Raw genomic sequence first — 18,567 nt, 5'->3', positions numbered from 1 at the left:
ATACTCATGCTGTTGCCATAAAACGAATGGGGGGCAAAAGAAAGCGCAAGCAAGTCATCGTCGGCCACGTGCCACTGACACTGTCCCGAATCTTTCATTTATTTTTGAAACATGGTAGACAGATTTCCATGAAAGTTACAGGAAAACGCAGGAACAAAGGCATCGGCCTTGAAATCCAGGCGACGTATACGTTTGGTCACAAGAAGGAGTCAAATATACTAAAATTGAGAGAACTATTAAATGACACGGAGGATAAAGGGGCATCGTAGACTGAAAACTGTTGACAGAAACGTTACAGATTACTGTACTCGATAACTGTAATGTTATTGTAGTAAATTCAATTTGTGTAAATGTGTACTGATACTGTAATATCGTTATATCGGGGAAGATTTTACGCTCGGTGCGCTCAATTCACATCGTTATATCGGGAATATCGTTATATCGAAGATCGTTATATCGGGGTTCTGTCCCATACATTTTACTGTAACTTTTGCCGGGACATACCATATTCATCGTTATATCGGGGATATCGTTATATCGAGGATCGTTATATCGGGGTTGCACTGTATCTGGGAAGCTTTTTTTTTGCTATACTTAAAAGCCACCTTGAAATTGAAAAACATAAATCCAAATCACCTCTTTTTGTTTGTTTGTTTGTTTGTTTGTTTGTCTTGTTTTTTTTTTCGCTTCTACAGTCAACTCTCTCTAAGACGGACACCTTCGGGACCGGCCGCAGCTGTCCGTCTTAGAGAGGTGTCCGCCTTGTAGAGAGTCGAGGTAACATGACACCAGTAATTCTGAGATAATAAAGCTAAACTTTTGCACAATGCAACAAACATTTGCTAACTACAACAAGATTAAAATAATAAAAGGAACGTATCTGCTTGTTAAAGCAAAAATTGAGAGTTTCTACAAACTGTAATACTGTAAGTAGAAAACGACTTCTTTAGTGTCCATACACGTAAACAGAGAAGTAATCCGTTAAAGCGTCATTGTTTTTGGTAAGTAAGCTTGGTATACACGTGTCCTTAGGGCGCTGACTAACTTTCCTTTAGGTCGATACAAAGTTTGAAAGTATTTCACTAATAAAACATTATAAAAAGCACCTCTCAAGTGTCCGTTAATGATTTCAAAGTGTCCGTTGTCCGTCTTAGAGAGGTGTCCGTCTTATAGGGAGTTTGGTTACAGAAAAATGACTGAAAAACGGCAGGGACTATTACCAGGTGTCCGCCTTATGGAGGTGTCCGTCTTATAGAGGTGTCCGTTAAGAGAGAGTTGACTGTATTTCTTTCTATTTTTTTTTGTTATTTGCATATTTCTGGCCTTCCTTTTGTTGTGTAGCATTGTACAAGTAACGTAGCCTTATTGTGTACGTAGTAGTAGCATCAGTGTGTAATCGTAGCTTTAGTCTGTTAAAACATAAGTTTCGTAAATATTGTAAGCATAGTTAATGTTAGTACCGCGTCTTAAATTTTTGTAATATCTTATATATATGTAAGTATTAGTACGTTTGTGTTGTAAATTAAAAAAAAATAATGGAAAACTCTTTAAATGTGGAAAAAGTCTTCTTGAAAGTTTTGCCTGCTGCACTCTGCCTAAACGAACTGTTTTAAAACAGACCCGTGCTGGCCCACCCCCTCCTGCAATGATTTCATAGCTCAGTGCTCACACAGACGAGGTCCGCGAGGAATCCAACCTAAAAATATTCAACATGTTTGCAGCTGGTCTTCAAAATTGATCACACCACACGACATCAAGATGGCCGCGAGAAGACTGCCACGTTCGTTTAAAAAAATGACACATCATGTGGTTTTTAGCAGTAGTCTGAATAGTTGACGTATTAGAAAAAATTGTTTCTGTGAATATTTACTAGTTCATGAGGATGAAATAACAGAAGTAAGTTTCAGATGTTTCCATCTATTTTTAGCCGCCATCATGTTGTGCCCCTGCAGGACACTAACAACGTTATCGCGTTTTCATACTGAGCTCTATAAATATGACTTACGGAATACCGTATATACGGTATTCCGTAAGGGAAATGGTCCGAACTATTGTACTCAGACAGGACCCACCATTCTGCAAAAAGACAGGTGGTCTCTTCATGCCCCCCCCCCCCTCCCCACCTTAAAAGGTGGTGTCTTGTTTGTATAGCCCCCACTCTATCAGGAGTAGAAACTAAGAAAAAGATTCAAATATCCTTGTGCCATTTCTCCAGCAATGCAAGCTTCATACACACCCAATATGAAAGTATTAACTCAAGTTTTGAGGCCAATAAATTTTGTCCATTTGGCTAATCAGACAGGTGATATCTTGCATAACTCCCCTACCCCTACACAAGGTGGGTCCTCGTCGAGTCACACTTGTTATGACCACTTCCCTAATTCATATTTATAGACTTGAAACTTGGCCAATGTTATCTTTTAATCTTCTATATCAGTTAAAATTTTCTACTTATTTTACACTTTTTTTTGTGTGGGGTGGAAGGGATGAAAATCTTGAGCAATATTTTGGTGACTTTTTAAAGTGTTTAAAAAATTGGGATTTCAAGCAGAATCGATAATTCTGTCACCATTTTACTCAGAAAAAATACAAACATTTTTAGTTAAAATATTTGGGGGTTTATATAGGCCTTTTTTAAAAGCGCCAAAACAGTAAACTGATGTAATAAATCGCTGCCATTCTATATCAAAAACACATCATGCCTATTCTGTATTTAAATTACAGAATGCCCATTCTGCCCATCAGTGCATTCATTAGGCCTAAAAAGTGCATTTTCATTGGGTCCATTTCTTTGAAATTTTTATGAATTTTACAATAACAATTTCTGCAAAGATAAAGAAAAGACTTTCTTGGAAGATCGCAAAACCGAGTAAAACGATGGTATAAGATAATACTTTATGTTTTACCACGTGAAAATAAATAGTAACCATGCTTGATGTTTTCAGATTCGGTAAAAGCTCTTTGCATTTTGAGGAGACCTTATAAGAGAGAGGAGAGAAAGGGGGATATTATAAATCATATTAGCTCGAATTAGGGTACATGTAAACATATTGCAAAATCGGACTTTCTAGCGCTTTCAGTGATGTTTAGCAAACCATTTCTAACAAAAACGTAACAATAAAAAGTAAATGTGGTAGAATATAAACTTTAAAAGCGTCGAACTGCTTTGTTTTCTTGTTCATACATTGCCCGGTTTAACCATCTAGAGAAGGGGGGGGGGGTGCACGTAGGATGGGGTATTTTTTTAAAAAAAGTAGAAGTTCCAGAAAGGGGTTTTTAGAAAGGAAGCTTGAAAAGACGGAGTAAAGTTAAGTAAAAAGTAAAGTAAAACTTTATATACACAGGGTGGCCCATTCAGCTCAAAGGCTGGTCTCCATAGGGGCCCTGTATTTTAAAAAATTAAATTATATTAAAGAATTTTCATGAACTATTTACATTTAAAAAGCCTAATAAAAATACAATACTAAAAATTTAGAACTAGGGAGGGGCTAATCTATTTCTCATAAGTCTTAATTAAATATAATAACTATTTATTTGTGCCTAGATCTGTGGATTTATATTTTCATTTTCAGAAAATAACCAATGGCTTCCAAGAGATTTCATCTGCTGTTTGCGTCACTGTTGGTAATCAATGTTTTAGTTCTTTATATTATCAGCAGCAAAACAGAAAATAAAGCATCCAGAATTCCAGAAATACCATCATTTAAAGAAAACGCCCGTATCTATAGCAGCATCTTTACTCCCACTTCAACACAGAGACTTAAAAATGGTAAGTTATTAATACCGTGAAAGAGGCGGATTATGGAAATTCAGAAACAATAGGCGGGAAAGGGAGCAGGGTATGTTGCTGGAAATTTGAAAATCTGGGATTCTTTGAGACAATAAAGTTAAGGTAATGAAAAACGTAGGGGCATTTTGCGTGCAGGGAAATGTCGCAGAGACATGTCGCAGTGACAAAATCACAACATACTCGCACAAAAGAATAGAAAGGTTAGTACAATATTCCCGGGGGGGGAGTGCTCCCTATAATGGCTAATATAGGTAAATGACTGGGGTACCTTTTCTGTCAAAATGGTATATAAAAGGGTAAGGGGTTGAACATCGGGGCAGAGCCTCCCCGTATAAAACTATTTTGAGACACCCTCCCCCCCCCCTCCACCACCGGACAATATATCCCTGATACGTTTTCTTGTGTGTACATGTTGTGTTGTAGAAAAGATTGCCATTTTAAAAAATATACAGTTCGTCATATTTTCAAACCTTTTTTCGATATGTTGCAGTCAATTTTTAATCTCAGTTAATTTTTTTTATTTTAACTAGTTATTTTTTATACTTGGTTAATAAGTAAAAATGTAAAACACCTTCTCTCCCTTGATGTCTCATAACCACCGCCTCCTCCCCCCAATCCTTACTAACCCTCTCCTACTATCTGCTATTATCCCCCTATCCTAAGTACTATCATCTACCTTTTTTTCTATTTACTAGCCTGCACTGGATTTGAACTCTCAACCTCGGGATTTGCCGTCCAACCCCTTATCCACTTTGCCTCGTTGGAAACGTTGGGTGAACCACTATTTTCTTAAATATATGACTACAACCCATACGCTAACCCTAACCCTATTATTTACCAAGGATTAAAAGATCAACAAGTTGGAAAAAACTAACTAGTTAAAATAAAAAATTAACTGAGATCAAAAATTAACTGCAACATCTGATAAACGTTAGCCGTCAATATTAATGTGACCAATTTTAGATCAAGCAAAATGACACCATCAAACTAACGTCCCTTTTAAATTATGAGGTTAAATCGACATGTAAACGTTCTTAAACCATGTCAGATGAAAAAAACTAGGTCTGCCTGTTCCTTTTAGAGAAAACTTCTTCCATCAATGCGGAGAAACTGTTCAAATTGTACGATGGAGTGGAGACATTTGTGATGTTCATTGGATATCCTCGCAGTAGTCACAGCTTAGTAGGCGCCATATTGGATGCACACCCAGAAATAATCATCCCACACGAATACGATGTGATAAAAAATTGGGGAAAATACAGGTCATTGAGCATTACACAGACAAAGATGCAAAAATATCAGTTATTTTTCGACCTTCATCAGCTTTCCAAGGAACAAGCAATGCATGGAATACGTGCTAGTAACAGCAGTACTTTCCTTAAGGAATATGAGTATACTTACCATATTCCTGGCTTATGGCAAGGAAAATACGAACAGAGAATAAAGGTAAAAAAATTCTTTCAAACTACATTTTGAAATTCGTAGTTGAGTATTGTTACGTTGGCCATAAAACTCATAAAACGTGAAACTTCAAGGCTTTCACGTTTGATCATGTTTTTCATTTGTTGGCTGATTAGGTCTTTCATACAACCTGCGTACACTAACAGCATTTTGTTCGCGGCCCAGTGCAGTTTATTCGTTTATAAAACTCATACATTGGGTGACCCACTTCCTCTCGCCATTGGCCAAGAAAACAATAGGCCACTCTCCCTCTAATTTATTTTATCTAATTTAACTTAAAAAATGAATGGAAATAAAGGTTTCCGAGTGAAAAAGTGCCTTTCTGCAAATTTTTTGAAAATATCAGGAGCGATTGGTACGTCTACAACAAACAGACGTACTTAATGGGGAAGATGAAGCGTGGTTTTATTGAACACTTAACACGTTTTGTTTTCTTTACTAGTATTTTGTTGTTGTTGTTGTTGTTGTTGTTTTAAATTTTAATGGAGATAACAAGGGATATAATTATAAGTATTTTTCTCACATTTAATCACCGGCAATAATCTGTCGTGATGGTGAACTGGGCTTGCGCTCTCAGTGACCTAAAGAGCTATGCTGGCCGGGACTGCGGAAGAGGGTCTCAATGGGGTAACGGTTAGCAGTCAAGTTAGCTTTAAAACTGCAAAAAATTTAGCCGTTAGGCGAAAAAATTGAAAAATTTTAATCGTTTGCCGTGAAAAATGTTAAACGCAAAAAATCCAGCCACTTAAATGAAGGTCTCAAGATCTCTTGTCAAGACGTTTTTGTCTAGCCTTTATGTGATTTAGTACCTAGAAAGGACGGTATTCTTAATTAGGCAAACCGGAAGTGTTTGAAGTGTCTTAAAGCAATGGAAATTAATTTTTTACGCGTCTGTTACCCGTAATGGAAAGAAATTGTACTCTAAGTCGTAAAAAAAGCCAAAACATTAACCGTTTACCGCCCGTAAATGCCACAACCCCATCGAGACCCTCTTGGAATGCAGTGGCATATGTAACCTTGCCGCATGACCCAAAAATGACTCCCCTGCACAAGTGATGTAGTGAACGTCGGCAATTTTGAAGGGAACTCCAAAACGTACCAAAAGCATGGGCTGATTTCGTTTTCACCCCTAACTGGTTCCAATTATCTATGACAAGTTTTCTTGTTGTTTGGAATAACTCTACAGGGCCGTAACTAGCAAGAGGCAAGACGAGGCACTAGCCTCGTCTAGATTTTTACCCAAAATTTAAAACAAAATGTGTTATGTTGGGAAAATAATACCCAGTTGAGCAAGATTGATTTTTCTCAAGAAATACCTCATATAAAAATGTCTCTGAAAGAATATAAGAGCTTCTAGATTCAAAAATTTTCTGGAGGGCATGCGCATGCCCCCTGAGCCCCCGAGCAACATCTTTTCTCGTCTACTATGGCAAAGACCTGGCTACGGTCCTGCTTTATCAGTGGGCATTTTTAGTGCCTTTAAGCGGTACCTTAACGCAAATTTAACCCCTACAAGGGACAGAAATCACCTCAGCCACAAAATGTTTTAAATGGGAGTGCCCCTTTTCCCCCGGGTAGTCGAGGGGTAAAAACTTAGATGAATATTTCTACTGTTAATTTGGACTGCAGACATAATTAGTTAAATTATAAAAGCACTAATAAGTTGTGTTTATTGTTCTTGTGACAAATCGTTAATTATATTTGCAAGGTTATTGGCGACAAGAAAGGAGGTGGGACCTCAATGGCATTAGCTCAGAACCAAATGAGCATTCTGGAAGAAATCAGTCAAGTCGTTCAAGTACCAATGAAATTCATACACGTCACCAGGAACCCCTTTGACATCATAGCAACCAATTTGCTTCGCACTGCACAATCACGTGACGTTGTTAGAGAAGAAGACGTAAAAGTGAGGAAAATTATCAATAAACTAAATTATCAATACTGATTTGTACATCAATAACGACAATTGACAATGACTGATTTGTCCCAAAGGAAATATTTGCTTTTATTTACTCTCCCAAGCGTCGGCCGTGCCAATTTGCAGTTTTGATATCGAAAATGGCCTATAACTTTGTAATAATTTTCGGTCCTTTGATTGGCTAAAAAAGGTCAAAACCGGGGCCTTTTCCAAAAATCTGGAACAGACGCACCTTATGGCCTTATTTTTAGTGTTAAGTTTAGTAAAAGAATGTACTATATCTTGAAGGGGTACCATTTTCTGTTAAAGGTAGATGAAAGTGTTAACCGTTAAAATGGTTAATATAAAACTGTACAGGTTTGGACCATTCCCGTATGAACTTTGTTCAGTAGACTCCACCCCTCTCCCCTCGAGTTCCACCCCGTCACCCCCACCTTCAACGTTCATTGTGAAGTTTGCACAGCTTTTTCCCACATCAATATCCAATATTGTGTTGGTTCTACTCAGTCGATACCTGCTTACGATAAAAAATCTTTTTGTTTCCATTTCAACAGATAAACAACACGGAATGCCTAGACAGCAAAATTAACAAGTACTTCCAACGGGCATCTTCTAACCAACGCGTCAGGGAACGGTACGGAGATGCTGTTCTCGATATTCCGGCACACGAAACAGTGCTAAGACCCAGGCAAACGTTGGAAAGATTGTGTGACCATCTGGGAGTCACGTGTTCTGAGGATTACATCGCAAAATGCAGCAAGATTTTATATGGAACTCCTTCAATCACCAGAAACACGGTAGTTTGGACCGAAGAGCAGAAAGAGCGCGTCACAGAAATGATGAAAAATTACCCTTCTCTGAAAGACTATTCATTTGATAAATATCCTAGCTAACTTTAATGTTCTTTGGAAAAGTCTGCGTTCGACCTAAGTGGCCCATTAGGCCGGGGCCAATCCCTGCGGTCTCCCCGCGGCCGGTTTCAGTAGCATGAAGCGACTTGGAGTATTTCTACTCCCCTCTCAGTGGATGGGATGCTAGTAGATCGCAATGTTCTTAGCTTAACATTATATGCCAGCTGCTAGCAGTAGCATCAAATTTGGGCTGTTATAATATACCGTATTTTCTCGTTTAAACGCCCCCGGCGTTTATTTCAAATTTGGCCTGATAGAGCCGGCGTTTATTTGATTCCAGGAGTTTGTTCAAGCCCTATGTTTCTTAGAAATGATTTTTATTCATTATTTTTGACAGTAATATATTAAGACATTACTTTTAAAGTACGTTAAACCTTTTATAATTGTTTAAGGGGTTTATTTTCAAATACAGCTTGGAGACCCGGCGTTTATTCGGGGCCCGGCGTTTAATCAAGAAAATACGGTATTGGTCCGTTGTCTGTTTTGAATTTTTCATTTTACTGTTGACTTATATAGGTAGCCCTATCCAGATTTGCTCGGCAACTTTCATTATACTTTCATTGTCCCCATATATCAGTTTTAAAGCAGCGTTTTGCAAAGTACTTTAAGTACAGTCAAAATTCCGTTTCCCTTATTTGTCCCCAGGCCTCCTTTCTTTGTTGGGTGGTGGTGTACTCCCTGTAGTGGACTATTGCTGGTTTTCACTGTCACGCCAGTAACGCTACTGTCACGCGCTGCTAAAAAATAAATCCAAGACTATTGAGTCAAAAAATAAAGAATATTGCAGGTTGTAAAAAAATACTAGATAGTTAACGTGTCCAAGTGTCATGTCCGTACGGTATTCCGTACTTGGGTTATCCGTCAAAATGGGGAGGCTTCAAGTAACTTTTTGAGGCTGTAAGTATATAAAACAGTATAAAGATTTCACGTGTTGGAGTATACATGTACAAAAGGGTAGGAGAGACTCTTATGTAAACGACCTTACCTTTTTTTATTGAAGTTCCTATCAATTTGAAAGCAATTTGTACTTTAAAAAAATGACTGAATATCGCGACAAAGCCCCTTTAATAATTTTGTACACTGTCTTCTCTTTTGCCTCACGTTGAAAATTGCTCTCTAAAATTATTAAATGTATATTAAGAAAAGACTCAAAACTCACTGCTTCGCTTGACTCATGCATGACAAGATTAGAAACAACCTTTTTATCTTTTTTACACGGACTCTCAATCAAGCGGAGAAACGGAATTTAAATTTCAATAAATTTGTCTAAATCCAAAGCAATACTTTGTGCTCAGTAAGGCCATCCCCTTTTTTATCGTCGTCCGACCGACCCAGATTTTCGCGTTTTCAAAAAAAAATGTTATACAGAAGGTAATAAAGGCAATGGACACATTATTTTAATTAATGTTTCATCCTTTTTACGCTGTACTCGTTTGAGTTTAATCACGGCGTCGATTTTTCCTTCCCCATTGCCGCCATGTTGACTTTGTAACCATGTCTTCTTGTTTCCAGGCTCCACGGATATAATGCTGAGGTACCGGGCTTCCTAGTTCCAGACTCCTTATCCACTTTTTTTTTTTTTTTTTTTTTTTTTTTTATTTCGACCGACCGACCCAAAATCAGAAAACACATACGACGATAAACGAAAAAAAGGGGATGGCCTAAGAGATCAAAATTTTATGAAGTTCATGTTGTTCCGAATTGATGCTCTCTGCAAAATGCTCAAGGATTCCAATTTCGAAAGTAAAAACATACCTTTTCGATACCGTGAAAGGTTTTGATTAATCATTGGCAAGACGGGAGTCAAATTATCATGTCTATATACAAGTACTGAGGTGGAATATGCAAAATTTATAAAACTGTCTGGATACTTAAAATATATGTTATTCGCTGCCGGTGTTGTAGTAGATTTGGACCCTCTAGATTTGAACCCAGTTGTCAATATACGCTTACGAATTCGAACTTGAAGCTCCCGTTCCAAATCCCCTAGCAAATATCACACAACACAAGTCATGATTTTATGAGCAACAATACTTTATAACGCGAAGCGGTGGTGTGAACTTTGTTTTTTTCATCAATACTGTATCAAAGATGAAAACAAAATTTTAAATACCAAGCCTGATTAGAAACGGTCACCTTTTGTTGTGCATTAGGTTAGAAGTATTGTTTGGAGAATACCTATTTTTCGAGTTGGGAACCGAGTTACGAACAGAGTTAGGAACCAGCGGCGGGGGGGGGGGGGGGGGGTGGGGGGGAGTGTAGACTTCCTGTAGTGGATTATACGGAGAGGCTCCGAGTACCTTTTTGAGGCTGTAAGTGTAATAATAATAAGATAAGGAGTCTCACGAGTTGGAGTATTCAACAAGGTCACGAAAACGACATTTCAAAATATCTCGAACAGACCTACTAAACGGTTAATTCTTTTGAGGTTATTCAAGTAAAAAATTAAGAAAAGAGGCGCACTATATCCCTTGTGTAGGTGAAAGGGGCAAGTAATAAAGTTTTCCTTTCTGTAAGAAGTTGTGTTGGGTGGATAAGACGCGAGCACTTATTCGAACTACATGCACAGCACTAAATTATAATAAATTATACTGATGCAAACAATTAGCCAAACGAAACAATAGACAAACAATGCTCCCAGCCCCAATCGTCTCTGACAAACTCACGCTACCCTACAAAATCAATCAGGCTTTACGAGTTTTGTATAATTTGTCGAACCTTAATGGCCTCACGCTTAGAAGAGAATTAAATCAGCGAAGTTACAGCGTATTTAGAAACACAACTTCCCACGTAAAGGTGAGCTTTGTTACTTACTTTATCAGTTACTTTGGAACACCTACAGTTTTAGCTTTTCGTACTCCCAATTTTTGCAAGCAGAACTGAATAACAACTCGCGCAAACAATAGAAATTAAAGCAATGTCAGATAATTTTAGGTTCTGGACAGTTGTCTATGAATTACACCGCAATACTTGTTTATTTAACGGTAAATGAGTCGAAAGATGGAATCATCAATCATTTTACAAGAGGTTTTAGTTCAGAACAACGAAAACTTTACCAAGCCTATTTCTTACGGAGTACTGCTTTTCATTTAGTCAGATCTATTGAAATTTAAATTCCCTTTTCCCGCTTGATTGAGAGTGCGTGTATAAAAACGGTTAGCGGTTGTAATGTTCAACCAAAAGTTTATCATAACTTCTACTCTGCGAAACTGCAATAATGAAAAACTCTTGAAACGTGAAAAAAGTCTTCTTGAAAGTTTACCTTACTGCACTCTGCCTAAACGAACTGTTTTAAAACAGACCCGTGCTGCCCGACCCCCTCCCGCAATGGTTTCATAGCTCAGTGCTTACACCGACGAGGTTCGCGAGGAATCCAAACTAAAAAATACTCAGCATTTTTGCAGCTGGACTTCAAAATTGATTTCTCACGCTACACGTACGACATCAAGATGGCCGCGAGAAGACTTCCACGTACGTTTAAAAGAATGACACATCCTGTAGTATTTAGCAGTCTCAATAGTTGACGTATTAAAAAAAATTGTTCCTGTGAATATTTAATAGTTCGTGAGGATGAAATAACAGAAGTAAGTTTCAGATGTTTACATCTGTTTTTAGCCGCCATTATGGTGTGCCCCTGCAGGACACTAACAACGTTATCGCGTTTCATGCTGAGCTCTTTAAATATGAATTACGGAATATCGTATAGACTTGAAACTTGGCGGACAATGTTATCTATTAATCTTCTATATCAGTTTAAATTTTCTATTATTTTTTACTTTTTTTTGTGCGGGGTAGAGGGGATGAAATTATTGAGCGATATTTTGGTGACTTTTGAGGTGTATAAAAAATCGGACTTTCAAGCAGAAACGATAATTCTTTCACCATTTTACTCCGAAAAAATACCAACATTTTTTAGTGAAAAACATTTGGGGGGTTATATAGGCACTACCATTCTATATCAAAAATACATAATGCCTATTCTGTATCAAAATTGAAGAATTTTTATTCTGTATTGGATCTTCAACGCATTCATAAGGCCTAAATAGTGCATTTTCATTGGGTCCATTCCTTTGAAATTTTTATGAATTTTACAATAACTATTTTTGCAAAGATAAAGAAAAGACTTTCTTGAAAGATCGCGAAACCGAGAAAAACGGTGCTTATGATAACACTTTATGTTTTACCACGTGAAAATAAATAGTAACCATGCTTGATGTTTTCAGATCCGATAAAAGCTCTTTGCATTTTGAGGAGACCTTATAAGAGAGAGGGGAGAAGGTGGGATATTATAAAACATATCAGCTCGAGTTAGGGTACATGTAAAATATTGCAAAATTGGACGTTCTAGTGCTTTCAGTGATGTTCAGCAAACCATTTTTAACAAAAACGTAACAATAAAAAGTAAAGTAAATGTGGTAGAATAAGCTAGAATATAAACGTTAAAAGCGTCGAATTGCTTTGTTTTCTTGTTCATGCATTGCCCGGTTTAACCATCTAGAGAAGGGGGGGGGGGGCACGTAGGTTGGGGTATTTTTAAAAAAAATAAAAGTTCCAGAGAGGGTTTTTAAGAAAGGGGGCTTTGAAAAGAGGGATGGGGCTAATCTATTTCTCCTAAGTCTTAATTTAAAATTATAACTATTAATTAGTGCCTAGATCTGTCGATTTATATTTTCATTTTCAGAAAATAGCCAATGGCTTCCAAGATATTTCCTCTGCTGTTTGCGTCACTGTTGGTAATCAATGTTTTAGTTCTTTATATTATCAGCAGCAAAACAGAAAATAAAGCATCCAGAATTCCAGAAATACCATCATTTAAAGAAAACGCCCGTATCTATAGCAACATCTTTATTCCAACTTCAAGACAGAGTCTTAAAAATGGTAAGTTATTCATACCGTGACGTGACTGGGGCGGATTATGGAAATTCAGAAACACTAAGTGGGAAAGGAAGCAGGGTATGCGCAGGAAATTTGAGCATCTGGAAAAATTGAGACAAAAAAGTTAAGGTTGGGACAGTTTGCGTGCAGGGAAATGTCGCAGCGATATTGCAGTGACAAAATCACAACGTACACACACAAGAGAATAGGACGTGTTACTACAATATTTCTCTGCTAGATTTCCTTGTGTGTACATGTTGTGTTAAGTGCATCCTCGGAGACCCAGGGGCAGCACGTCGGGCCGAAGGGGATTTTCGGGCGAAAAATTACAACAAATTCGGGAGAGCTCCTGGCCACTTACTCTTACCGAACCAGTTTTGAAGTGTTTGAACTCCTTCCTTCTGATTGGCCAGAAAAATAGTTTTCCGGCAAACCAGCGAAGAGGACCACCAGAGCAACTCTGACGTCTTCTTGCACGAAGATTTTTTCCTCATCAGTTCGTCGTATTTGCTTGGCCCATGCATGGGATTTGTAATCTTACAGTACAAATAAATGTTGTTGTTGTTGCTGAGTACATTTCTACTAATTTAAAAAATAGTTTGTTCTATTTTCAAACCTTTCTTCGTTTGCGAACTCAGCTGACTCGTCCCCAGTCGTCTCTTATGCAAAAGTTGCAAGAAGCGAAGGATGACATGTACACTCGACGGACTCAAGAAACGACTGGGGACGAGTCAGCGAACTCAGTGTTTACATGTACATTGGCCATCGAAGTTGCAGTGACCTATTTTACATCAAGCATGCGGACACGTTCACACTAACTCCCCTTCAGAAATTATGGGGTTAATGGAAAATTTATAAGTTTTAAACCCAGATGATCGAACTAAGTCTGCCTATTTTTTTCAGAGGAAGCTTCATCCCTCTCTTATACAGAGAAACTCTTCAAATTGTACGATGGAGTGGAGACATTTGTAATGTTCATTGGATATCCTCGTAGCAGTCACAGCTTAGTAGGCGCCATATTGGATGCACACCCAGAAATTATCATGCCGTTTGAGTACGATGTGATAAAGAATTGGGAAAAATACCAGTCATCGACACTTAAACAGAAAAACATGCAGAAATATCAGTTATTTTTCGACCTTCATCATCTTTCCACGGAACAAGCTATGTTTGGAAGATACGCGAGCGCCAATACTTCGCTCTTGGAGGAAATTCAGTACACCTACCATATCCCTGGTTTATGGCAAGGAGGATACGAGCAGAGAATAAAGGTAAACAAGTTCTTTAAAGCTACATTTTGACCTCTCGCCATTGGCATCCCCCACGAATTGGCACTTGCCACTTGCCAGCCAGCTCCCTCTCATTTATTTTTATTTTATTTAACCTAACAAAATGAATTGAAATAAAGGTTTCTTGAGAGTTTAAGCTAGTGCCTTTTTGCAAATCATTAGGCAATACTGTTGATCAGGAGCTATTAGCAAGTTTGCAACAAACAGACGCCGTACTTAATGGGGAATATGAAGCATGGTTTAATTGAACACTTGATAGGTTTTTCTTTACTAACTTAAGATGTTTTCAGTCTTTGGCTTTGTTGTTGTTGCTGCTAGAACTGTGAGGTTACACTCGACTCGCTGATCAACATAATAAAAGAAACGCGTCGATTTCTGACGATTTATCAGAAACGAAGCCGAGAGTGAAGAAGCTTGGAAACGAGTTTGTGGCTGCAGCCGCGTTTTTTTGGCGCGAAACTCTTAACGATACAATAATTTTTAATTGTTCAGCTAGCGATGCACTTTGGGATAAAGTGTTCTGTTGTCAACCAATCAGATGCGAGTATTTACGGAAGCAGTGTTAAAAACGGGCTATTGAAATTTACTAAATTTCTAGAACGGGGTATCATTTTAATGGAGATTATTTCTGAAACAGTGTCCATATTTGGAGACCCGAGCGGTACATACCCACCCAAAGCATACCCGAGTACCCCTACGTAAACGAGGGTTGGTGCTGAATTTCGAGCTTATGACCGTTATTATGCATAAGGCCATTCACCCCGAGTACCCAACTACTGTTTCGTTGGACTGTAGGCATAATAAGATAAGTTAGAAAGATCATATTAGTTGTGTTAATTGTTTTTGTTATAAATCGTTAACTATATTTGTAAGGTTATTGGTGACAAGAAAGGAGGTGGGACCACAATGGCGTTAGCTCGAAACCAAATGAGCGTTCTTGAAGAAATCAGTCAAGTCGTTCAAGTACCAATGAAATTCATACACGTCACCAGGAACCCCTTTGACAACATAGCAACTTTGTTGCTTCGCAAAACACATTCACGTGACATTGTTAGAGAAAAAGACATAAAAGTAAGTGAAGTTATTAATATACCATCCAATCCATTTTAGATCATAATATTAATACTGACTTGTACATCAATAACGATAATTAAAAATTACTAATGTGTCCCAAAAGAAATCTTTGTTTTGCTCCCCCAAGCGTTGTCCGGGCCAAGCTTCAATTTTAATTATCGAAAACGGCCTAATTTTTTTTTTTTTTATAATTTTGCATATTTTGATTGGCCAAAAAAGCTGTAAGGCAGAGCCTTTTCAAAACTCTGGAACAGAAGCACCTAGCGGCTGATTATCTTTTTTAAGTATTTTAAGTGAAAAGTTTAGGAAAGAGATGCACTATTTTTTATCGGTTGGTTTACCATCTTCTATTGAAGGTATATGAAAGTGTTATCTTTTCTGTCAAGAGTGGAATGTAAACTGAGTAAAGGTTTGGACCTTGGTGTGCGGTCTCCCCGTATGAAACTTTGTTCATACCAACCCCACCCCCCTTCCCGTTAAACATTAATTGTGAAGTTTGCACAGCTTTCCCCCACATCAATATCCAATATTGCGATGATTCTACTCAGTCAATGCCAGCATATGATAAAAATGCGTTTGCAGTAGTATCATGCTGCATAATACATTACAGTAAAAACCCGCGAGTAAGAACCTAACATTTAAGAACCTGTTAGGCTAAAATTTGCAAATTAGATACCATTTTTATAAGAACCTATTTAGCCTCAAATTTGGAAACAGGTTCTTATTTTCTAAAATTGATTAAAAAATGTTTACCTTTTGAGAAATAGGTCTGGACAAAGCATTACTGTGCATGTATATCATGTCATATTCTTAATGATAAGATCTTCATTTTTACATAAGGACTTATGTGGTATGAAAATTTTATGCAAGGGATAGGCCGAATACAATTATTTTAATCTCTATAACAATGTTGAATTTTTTTCTTTAGAAATTAAGAACCTAATTAGCCTAAATTTGTGTAATTAATAACCCTTTATGTAAGAACCTGTTTTGGCTAACCTGAAAAATAATAGGTTCTTACTCGCGGGTTTTTACTGTATTTTCTCTTTTTGTTTTCATTTCAACAGATTAACAACACGAAAAGGCTTGACCGCTATATTTCTTACTACTTCCGACTGGTATCTTCTAACCAACGCGTCAGGGAACGGTACGGAGATGCTGTTCTCGATATTCCAGGACACGAAACAGTGCTAAGACCCAGGCAAACGCTACAAAGATTGTGTGACCATTTGGGAGTCATGTGCTCTGAGGATTACTTGAAAAAGTGCAGCAAGGTTTTGTACGGAACTCCCTCAGTCACCAGAAACACGGTAGTTTGGACCAAGGAGCAAAAGGAAAGGGTCACAAGAATGGCGAAAAAATACCCTTTCCTGACAGAATATTCATTCGATAAATACCCTAGCTAATCATAACGTCCTGGGCTAATCATTATCCCAGGGGGGGGGGGGGGGCAGACAAGTGGCGTGTCTGTTTGTATATTCGAAATATAAAGAGATGTATGGGAATATTGAAAGGGTCTTATTATCGTTAACCTTTTTTTGATTTACACGTTGTAACGTGTAGTAACAGTCAACGCAAAACCCTACAAATCGCTTAAATTCGCCATTTTGACAAACGACAAACTACAACAAATGAAGTAGGTTTACGTTTATTTTGAGGTTAAAATAGACATTACTTGAAATGAGTTTACGATATAAAGACCCTTTTAATATTCAAATACATTTCTTTATATTTCGAACATACAAACAAACACGCCACTTGTATGGGTGCCCTGTGATCATTTTATTCCAGCTGCTAGCAGGAGTGTCAAATTTGGGCTGTTATAAAATATTGGTCCGTTGTCTGTTTTGAGTTTCTCATTTTGCAGTTGACTTTGATTGGTAGGCCTGTCCAGATTTGCTTGGCAAGTTTTTAGCACTTTTTGGGATTCTTGGCAACCGTTTTAAAACGACCAACTCTTCCTAAAGTCAAATACAGTCGAAGCTCTCGTAAGCGGACACCCTCGCGGGACGCGAAAAAAGTGTCCGCAACTGGAGCTGGCCGCTTACGAGAATGGTTCTGGTAAGCGGCCACAAGAGGTGTAGGGGATAGGTGGCCGCTTACGGGAGCTTACTCAGCTAACAATAACCGGACGGACAGGGATGACGAAAAAACAAGCACTAAAGTATGGTACTGAAACTATTGTTAGGTCCTGTAATACCATTGTCACAAACAGCGACGTGAAGGTGATTGAAAAAACCAAGATACAGAGGTTGTAAAAAGGATTTTCTTGGAGTGTCCGCTAACGGGAGCTTAAAAACAAAGAAAAGTCGTAATCTCTGAAAGTGTCCGCGGCCGCTTACGGGAATGTCCGCTTACGAGAATGTAAAAATGCCGAGTTTGTATGGGAGCTAAAACGGGGTTTCAAACAAGATGGCCGTAAATAGAGCTGTCCGCTTACGAGAGTGTCCGTTAAGAGAGCTTCGACTGTAGCATATTTTTGGCAAACTTTGGGCTTATTTGAACTAAGATGTATCATTTTGAAGCTTTGAACATTTACTCATTCGTAATATGGTTATCATTCAAGAGGTAGGGGGAGGGTGCTTATCAAATATTTTCAAGTGGCTGTAAGCTATAACACACTTTTATTATCTCCATATATCAGTTTTAAAGCAGCGTTTGTAAACACAATAGAGACATGACCGGCACCGGAAACCGCGCAAGAAAAACCTCCGGCACCCAGGGTAGTAAAGTTCTTATAGTACAGTCAAAATTCCGTTTCCCTGATTCGTCCCCAGGCCTAGCTCCTTTGTTGAAGCATGGTAGTGGGCGTGGAATTGTGGGACTGTTGCGTTTGTAAAGTCAAACCGCGCGGTTCGCCGCCTAACCATCAAGCACCGTGCTCCCTGTTCCCCAGTTTTTAACCGACGAAGTAAAACGGCGCAGTGGGGACTTGCGAGATTTGTCGATAATCAGGAGAAAATAGACCTTTTTTACCGATGCGGCGGCCATTTTGGTTCCTATTGTTTTAAAAAACATTCTGCGATACTCAGGGGGTAAATTTATACGTATTTGCCCCCTGGGCATCCCATAATAGTTATTTGAAACAATAAAATTCAAAATGACTGCCGTATCAGTAAAACGGTCTATTGTTTCTGTGAAAATGTATTTTCTGACGGTTAAAGGGACTGTGTCACGACTAATTTAAGTTTATTTTATTAAGTTTTACCAAGTACTCGCTATAAAACTTAATGTTGCAAAGAATTTCTT

General features: G+C 38.1%; 3 protein-coding genes across 3 annotated transcripts in view; all 3 read left to right on the top strand.

Annotated features, from left to right (window-relative positions):
• Nucleotides 1-3,689: 3,689 nt before the first annotated feature.
• Nucleotides 3,690-16,724, top strand: LOC144628378 (uncharacterized). Its single transcript, XM_078486474.1, has 4 exons — nt 3,690-3,769; nt 13,859-14,226; nt 15,118-15,315; nt 16,386-16,724. The coding sequence occupies exons 2-4, from the start codon at nt 13,927-13,929 to the stop codon at nt 16,722-16,724; spliced, it is 837 nt and encodes a 278-aa protein (XP_078342600.1). The 5' UTR covers nt 3,690-3,769; nt 13,859-13,926.
• LOC144628379 (uncharacterized) lies at nt 4,937-8,964 on the top strand. Its single transcript, XM_078486476.1, has 3 exons — nt 4,937-5,236; nt 6,960-7,157; nt 7,724-8,964. Exons 1-3 carry the CDS (start codon nt 4,937-4,939, stop codon nt 8,060-8,062), a joined length of 837 nt encoding a protein of 278 aa, XP_078342602.1. The 3' UTR covers nt 8,063-8,964.
• The window catches only part of LOC144628340 (uncharacterized), a 63,216-nt gene continuing 55,462 nt past the window's right edge, over nt 10,814-18,567 (top strand). Inside the window, exon 1 of the mRNA XM_078486442.1 lies at nt 10,814-10,876. The gene's annotated coding sequence lies outside the window, so the exon portion shown is untranslated. The remainder of the gene's footprint in view (nt 10,877-18,567) is intronic.

Source organism: Oculina patagonica, chromosome 10 (assembly GCF_052425735.1).
Source record: "Oculina patagonica isolate OP01 chromosome 10, crgOcupat, whole genome shotgun sequence".
NCBI lineage: Eukaryota > Metazoa > Cnidaria > Anthozoa > Scleractinia > Oculinidae > Oculina > Oculina patagonica.
Note: the sequence above shows the minus strand (reverse complement) of the source record. Positions and strands in the feature narration are given on the sequence as shown.